The sequence below is a fragment of the Acyrthosiphon pisum genome, chromosome X (assembly GCF_005508785.2).
Source record: "Acyrthosiphon pisum isolate AL4f chromosome X, pea_aphid_22Mar2018_4r6ur, whole genome shotgun sequence".
NCBI lineage: Eukaryota > Metazoa > Arthropoda > Insecta > Hemiptera > Aphididae > Acyrthosiphon > Acyrthosiphon pisum.
This window is the reverse complement of record NC_042493.1, coordinates 53,180,518-53,189,141: the sequence shown is the minus strand read 5'-3', so window position 1 is coordinate 53,189,141 and position 8,624 is coordinate 53,180,518. Positions and strand designations below refer to the sequence as shown.

At 26.8% G+C, this 8,624-nt stretch overlaps 1 protein-coding gene across 1 annotated transcript in view; it reads left to right on the top strand.

Moving 5' to 3' along the window:
• LOC100165956 (regulator of hypoxia-inducible factor 1) overlaps positions 1-8,624 on the top strand; it is a 70,888-nt gene that overhangs the window by 37,419 nt on the left and 24,845 nt on the right. Inside the window, exon 2 of the mRNA XM_001942673.5 lies at positions 2,886-3,044. Within this exon, the coding sequence (XP_001942708.2) occupies positions 2,886-3,044 (159 nt within the window). The remainder of the gene's footprint in view (positions 1-2,885; positions 3,045-8,624) is intronic.

Here is an 8,624-nt window from a genome sequence, read left to right as displayed (position 1 = left end):
CAGTAAAATAAAATTTTCGTTTTTGTCAAAAAATTGGTTTGGCGTAAAAATTCGCGTTTTTCCGTTATTTTTTTAAAGGTTTTTCCTGCCGCTTTTGAAAAGTATGGGGAAAATTTTCACTTTTGACCCCCCCAAAGTACCAACTAGATTCACTTTCCTTTCAGAAAAGGGTACAACTTTTGAAAATGGAAGCATTTTTTTTGTTCCAAAAGTTGTTTTCGGCCCCCAAAAAAAAAAAAAAAAAAAAAAAAAAAAAAAAAAAAAAAAAAAAAAAAACACACATCATTGTAAAATCAATACATTCATCACTTCGTTCAGAATCTAAAATAAAAAAACACACATCATTGTAAAATCAATACATTCATCGTTCTACTCAGAATCTAAAACCAGAATTTTAATAAATTTATTATTGAAGGAAAAAATAGGGGTGAGCATGCTCGATAACTCATTCTGTATAATCACGTGTAAATAATGGTCTGCTCAGCGTGGTAAATTTTTACCAAATACCGGGATAACGGTTACACTTATAAAGCTGCATCTCGTGTTTTTCATGTCATAGCCTTCAAACCATCACAAATCGCTGAACAATATTTTATTTCCATTTATGTCTATTTGAGTGATTTACTCTTTGCTCGCCTATTTGTCCGTAAACTACCATTTTAGACGTACACATAAGCACATAACTACCTATAGAAGTAAATACTTGAGTTGAATTATTGAAAAAATTAAAAAGTTGCATGACAGATAATGTTCTCTGAAATGTATACGACACAAATAATTATTAATTGGTCATTATCGGGGCCACATTTACTTGTTGTGTCAAGCGGAAATTTGAAATGCAATTTTTAACTGACCCGGAAAAAGTCATATTTTAATCTAATAAAACAGTTTTTTTTAATGTTTTCTTATTTTTATTAAATTTTTTATGAGGAGCACCAATCTTTAATATTTTTGATAAATTGGTAAGGTTATGCAAGTCTCCCCCCACCAAGGGTTATTTATAACACACCTCATAATTGAATTTGATATTTCCAATATAAGTACAGTGAACCTAATCTAATCTACCTACTTGTATAGTTGTATTATAATTTATAGGTAATGTTTTTTTAAGTACATACATTATTAATTATTATATAATATTTGAGTAATTTACCTAGTTTATTATACTTAAAAACTTCAGTCTTGAATTAATAAACTATTTATAACAAGTTACATTTAAATCAAAATTATAAATATGTATAATATTATTATTTATTATATAAGTAAAACCAAAATTGTTTTTATCAATCATAAAAAAAAAAATGTTTACAGCTAAACAAATAATATTTTAACATTAGGTGTAATTATTATGAATTATGAATACCGCTTAATAGTTTTATTTAATAAAAAAATATTTTTCTTATAATGATGATGTTGATGTATCTTTGTAAAGCGTCTTCTAAATCAATTGGAATATTATTATCGTATATCATAATAAAATTAGACTATTCAGTAAACAGTACTTCAGTAAAGATGCACTAATTATATCTGGAGAAATATTCTATAAATATAATTTATTGATTTCTGAACGTTTTAATAATTTAAAGTGTTGAAGTGTGAATTATTCACAAATTTACAATATTGTAAATAATAAATTTAATATTTCCAATAATTTGCTTACGTGGCCTTATATTATATTGATACAACTCCAAAAAAACTCCAAATATATAGATAACATCAAATTAAAAAATATTTCAAGTGTAAAAATTATAGAAAAATATTGTTTACATTTTATACGAACGATCACAACAATTTCCATGAGTAAAATATTGCATTTTTTACACAATACGAATGATAAGTGATAACAAAACAAAGTAGAACTTTATACTTATATTTTTTGATGATTTGATTCGGTCGATTGTTTTTGGTTACAATCACGTGACAACGGAAAAACAAGGTGTATTATCAGATGAAATATTTTACATAATATGTGTTTAATATTCGCAAACACTTTAATATGGTAGAAAAATAATATTATACAATATTATTGTTAAATATTTATTATGGTCTAATCGCTGGTATTTTCCAATATTGATTTGATTGACGACGATTGAAAACAACGCTACTTTTGAAGTTTGTTACATAGGTACATTAGGTACAACTGTATAAAATATTGTCCTTATGGCTAATAATAAAATTGTTTTAATAGGTAATAAAATTAAAACAAATAGTCATGTACTCACGTGTGCTATTTAGTTTAAACTGTCATACACTCAGACAATCCAATTGTAACATAATATATAAATATATAATATTATGTAAGTAAGTCATAAGTGTATACGATCTAAGATAGTCGATAAAAAAAAACCCTTATTTTTTAAATCAATTAATATTTTTGTTACTTAGTTTTTCTTTTTTGGTTATGTTACAATTAATAAATAATAAATACCTAAATATTAAGAAATCAAATAAAAAATTCAAAATATTAATAAAAAAAATAAATATTGTTGCTGGATAATAAATTAATAATAATATCTAGGTGTCGATTTCTATTGAGTATAGATTTTATTGATAATGTCATAATGATAATATAACTTACGTCCCTTTATAAACTATTATTATTATTTATTACATAGGTAACGTATAACGTATAACTGTATATAGCGTACTGCGTTGGTACAATTATAATTTTAAGTATATAAATATTCAATTTGTTATGGACTAGGTTTGTTTTCATTTTAACATATAGATTATAGAGAATATATGAATGAGAATATATGATAAAAGCTCCTTAAAAAAGAAATACTGGAAATATTATGCGTGTTTAATATATTATATGGTTACAAGAATATATTTACTATACCTAAATACATTTTAATTACCTATTCTTTTTTTGTGTGTTTTAGATAATAAACAAAACGAAATATTGTTGTCAAACACGATTCAAGGATTGTTTTTCGCAAGTCCTCCAATGTCTGTGTTAAGCAGTTCAAACGAATTATGCAAGAACCATAGTCAAATATATTTAAGAGAACTAGAAAAATTAACGATTTGGGCATTAAGAAGTAAGTGAAGTTGTTATTGTAAAAAATGGTTTGACGGATTAAAGAGTTGATTGAATAATTATATGAGTACTGTACTACTGTATTTATATAGAGTGATATATAGCCATATAGGTAATCCTATCATTAACGTGGGTAGGATTGTACTTGGTGTTGGAAAAATAATTTTGAAACGCATACGTGAACATAATTAATTCGAATATTTTAGGATTATTTGATGATTATATTATTATGTAATATTTTCGTGCAATCCGTATTATTATATTTTAGTAGGTATTAATGATACGATCGAAATTATTTGTTATTACTTGTTTTGTTAGGTACCTAATTAATTCACTTATGCAGCGTCACAGCATGTCACAAGGAACATTATCGTTTTCTAGTGTTGTAAATGCGGCTGTTGTTTTAAGCACGTCGATTACTATAATAGCGATTATCGCCAATTAGCGTAGATCAGTAGGTACCTATATAGCCTTTACAACTCAATAAAGATAGTTTTTTCAAAATATTAAATGGGAAAATTTGAAATAAGATCAATCATTCTGGTGTTTTTGTCACCAATTCGAGAGATCATTGAAAGTTAAGACTTGTAGATAATACATTGTACCCTGCGCAGCAGCCTCTATTGTAGTATTCAATGATACATCAATACATTATACAACACGTAATAATATCATAAAAATATAATATTATAGTGCGTACTTGTACAAAATATAAAAATAAAAACAGAGACTTCTTTACAAAGTGTATTGCAGTAAATAGTCATACAAATTATTGCACATAGATCAATGCAGGTCAGGCATGTAAGTATACTCTGTCTAGGGAGAAAACTAATCATGGCATGACGAAAATCGGTTCTTCTGTGCATCCCTGTACGACTAGTTCCTCTATATGGTGTCCCGTGAGGATGTTCAGAATTGGCACGTTCTCTCGATAGGCAGGGTACAGAATTCAAATTGCATGCGAATGATGACATTTGATTTTAATTTTTAGTCGTAAAAATAGAAGTATTTGAATAATTGTTATGCATATAGATATTTCAATAGTGTAGAAACTATAAATAAATATATGTACTTTTTTTTTTTTATCAAAGAAAATATATACAATCTGTATTAACTATACAATAAGTAATAATGATGATTTATATACAAAACTAGACGGCTTGATAGAAGGGAGTGTCCAAACAACACTACTTCAATATATATGTACTTATACACTTAAATGTTCACATTTTTTTATTAAAAGTGACTGGAATGTGATTTTTTTTTAAACGCCTATATAAACAATATAGCATAATATTATAAATGTACCTATAGGCTCTAAAATTATTATTAACCTTATTATACAAATACTGTGTTTGTATTCTGCAGTATACTTTATGCCAATAACTACATTCCCTCGAACCAAAATGGTTTCGTAGCTCCTGTCAGGGGCGGATCTAGGAGGGGGGGGGGTTCAAGAGGTCAGCTGATCCACAGTTAATATTTGCTGATTAAATTAGCCTCTTTTTAGATCCTTTCGGCCCTTGGGTAGTTTGACACTTGGACCCTCGAATAAACACACATACGGTAAAAATTCATTTTTTTTTTTGTTTTATATACCTAGTACACAACTAAAGATTTCTAATCTGGTTTTAATAAGTAGCCCTTTGATATGTCCTAACCCACAGTTTCCAAACTCTGGATCCGTCCCTGGCTCCTGTTCATTCATGGACAATAAATAGTTGAAAAATATAAATGGTATCGTTAAATAAATAAAATCCTTTAATCGTGAAAATTATTATTATAATATAGGTAGTGTATAGGTACACATATTATAAATAACATAATACATTTTAATTATAACTCGTACGTCAACATTTTTTTGGTAACAACATCCATACATTGAAAACATTGGGCTCCTTTAAAAACATTTTATACACTACTTTCCACTAATTGTCAACTGAAACATAACAATTCTCCGAGAGAACAAATACAAAATATTATAAATAGCGCATATTTTAACAGTTAATTAAAAAAATTAATTTTTGTTCAGTAGGTACCTACTTTTTTTAGACGAGTGAATCAAAACAATTTATTTACAATAAAATCCCAAAATATTCACTTATACCTCCCAGGTACTTAATATTATGAATCAAGAATTTAATATGAAAATAGAGTGCACATTTTTAAAAATACTTAGGTATGTTTAATTAATTTAATTTAAATATTTTTACATAGAATTTGTTTTTAATTTTTGTAGGTGCAAACATTTTTATTTAGCATATTTTGCATAATATTATGTTAATGATGAAAAGGGCATAAAATATAAACGCGTGCATATATTTTCAAATTCCTTTTAGGAATACGTTTTGCGGTTGTCGCACAAATTATTTTGATATAAGTTGGCAACTAAAATTTGTAGAAGTCGTATCTTGGTACTTTTTTACTATAATATTATATCGGACGGAATTTGCAACACAACTTGGTATTGGAGAGTGTCAACGTGCATTCTATTTACTAGAGGTTATTTTTCAAGTTCGACCTAGTACGAGTATAGTACCTATTATACTTTATACAATACTATGCAATACACAGTGTACACCTGTGTCTATATTATACGTCATATTATTATTAAATAGGCACCTATATAGTTCCACCTGTTCCGACTAGCTGGCAACTATTAATATTCAATAGACGTAAAGCGGTATAGCATGTTTACGTATACTGCATATACAATTTTTAAAAAACCTTCACGCTTTTTCCAAGTGTTTTGCAAATTATGCCTAATATGATATGTGCCTATGCACAGTGACGTCATTTCAATGTATACTATTATGGCAAAACAATGACCAACCCAATAATCATACAATAAATACATAATTATATTTATTCATAAAGCCGATCATTTCGCTCACAGATTTTAACCGAATTTATTGTTTACCACAATGTGCGTACTTGTATACAAGTGTTGACGTATATAAAACACTTAATCATTTACGAAATTAAACATTACACTTAATATGGAGGACCATGGACAAATTGCTGTTATTAAACCTAAATGCTTAATTAAAAATAAAAATGGGTAATTATTATAATAATCTATGAATAGTCACACCGAACACTGCTCACGGGTCACCATATAAACAAATTAATTAAAAATTATAGAATAATCGTTTCAACTCTCGAGCATTGAAATACCATGCCTTATTAATAAACTATGTTCAACGAGAAAACGCAAAGGTTTCGCGCATGTAGACTGTGCAGATTATTAATATACTAAGATATAAATACTAATATGTACAATTTTTCCACTGAAGTGAATACAAAATATAATAAAAATAGATCCGAGCAATTAAAATAAAAATAATAATGTTATGTATATTATTAAACATAATATTTAGCTTATCGTTCTTTCATGTTCCGTTCTTATCGAAGGTGTAAGACGTCAAACGAAAATAATTATTCTTGCCATATTATTTAACATTCAGCACTGCGTCATTAGTCAATTTATGAAATATTATGAATGAAAACGGATTTAACAATGACGTACCGACATACTGGTAGGTAATAGGAATTCGATAGTAAGGGCGGTCATATAAAGTTACTTCGTCTTCCATTTAATAAAATAAAAATTTAGCAGAGGTGTGTCTACGAAAAATATTTGAAAATTAGTTAATCAGTCCTTAGCGCTCAGCCCCTTGAGTCCTTCACGTTTTAAGCAGAAGCACCGATTTTTAAAAGATTATTTTGATGACCCATTGACACTAGAACTGTACACGCTAAGTGTATTAAAATACCACATGTGTTTGAATTCTTAAACATTTAAATTTTACACCATGTAACTATATATATAGTATTATGTCTTATTTTAGATTCTGAGCTATGAATGTATAATGTATTGATTTTATAATGATGTGTGTTTTATTTTTTTTATTATTCTTTGTCTGGGTACACAATTAGTAGTTGAAATAATACTTCAATTTTCAACTTCAGTCTTTAAGATCTTGTTCGATGGGAAAGTGAATCTAGTTGGTGCCTTCGGGAGGTCAAATTTTAAAATTCCCAAAAGTTTTCATAAACGACGGGAAAAACAACATAAAAACTATGGAAAAACAGGAATTTTTACACAAAATCGGTTTTCCACAAAAATTGATTTTGTGGAACTCTAAAACAAATGAACGTATATACATGACATTTTCACTGGTTGTTTATATTTGGATTTTCTATACACGGCAACATTTTCAAAATATTTCTAATATTGATATGTTTTGAACTGTTTAGGAATATTTTCAGTTTCCAATTTTATTCTTGTTTTTCTTTGAATATCAATAAAGTTGTATCTGTTGGGTAAAAAAGTGTAAAAATATAATACAAGGCTCCTGTTATTGTTTTTTTTATAAGCATTTAAAGTTCAAATCTTGACAAAAACCGGAAAATCACCAAAATTACCAAATTATTTTGAGTTGAGAATTCATAAAAAATTTTCTTTTTAAATCTAAGGTTTTAAAATTTAATACAAGATTATTCATAAGTTTGTCTACCGTTATCAAAAAAAAAAATGCCTACATGATAATCAAATTAAATTTTTATGAGCGTTTGAAGTTCATATTTTTACAAATTGGATATTCATACTTGATTTCTTGTGTAGTGGTTTTGTTATTTTATTGTTATTCAAAAACGAATAACTGTAGATACATGAAAATTTTACTGAATGTTTATATTTTCATTTGCTATACACCATAGAATTTTGAAAATATTTTGACTCTTTTTGAGCTGTTTACGGACATTGTTAGTTTTCAATTTTTTTAGTTTTTTTTTCTATAAATATCAATAAAATTGTATTTGTTGGGTAAAAAAGCGTGAATGCTAGGCTCCTGATATATTGTTACAATAGCAGTTGAATAATATTAAAAATACATAATTAGGCACAAATATCTTTCATAAGCATTTAAAGTTCGAATTTTGATAAAATGTATCAAATTTAAAATTTAATAATTATTTTGTAATTACAAATTTATAAAATGTTCAACTTTTATACCTAATGATTGAAAATTTAAGACAAGGTTCCACGTAAATAGGTAAATAAATTATATAAATAAATTACTAATATTACTACTTATATAAATTACTTTATTCATAATAATATCATCAAATAGACTTAGTATAATATCATAGGCTGACTGACTGTCTTCGCTCAGAATCGTTTTTCTTATACAATGATATATTGATATTAAATTATTGAATTCAAATTTGACACTAACCATTACAGTGACCCACTTGTATATCAAAACGACATCCACTTTTTAAATCTTATATTTTAAAATGTAATTCAAGATTTCTCATAAGTTTGTCTACCTTTACCAAAAAAAAAATGCCTACCGGAAAGGCAAATTAAATTTTTATGAGTGGTTGAAGTTCAAATTTTTACAACATTGGATATTCACTTATTTCTCATGTAACGATTTTATTATTAAAATTAAAAAATAAAATAAAACACACATCATTGTAAAATACAATACATTCATCGCTTCGTTCAAAATCTAAAATGATTTTTAAGTTAAAAATGTATAAAATATTAAAACTGTATAGCTAAGGTTAAAAC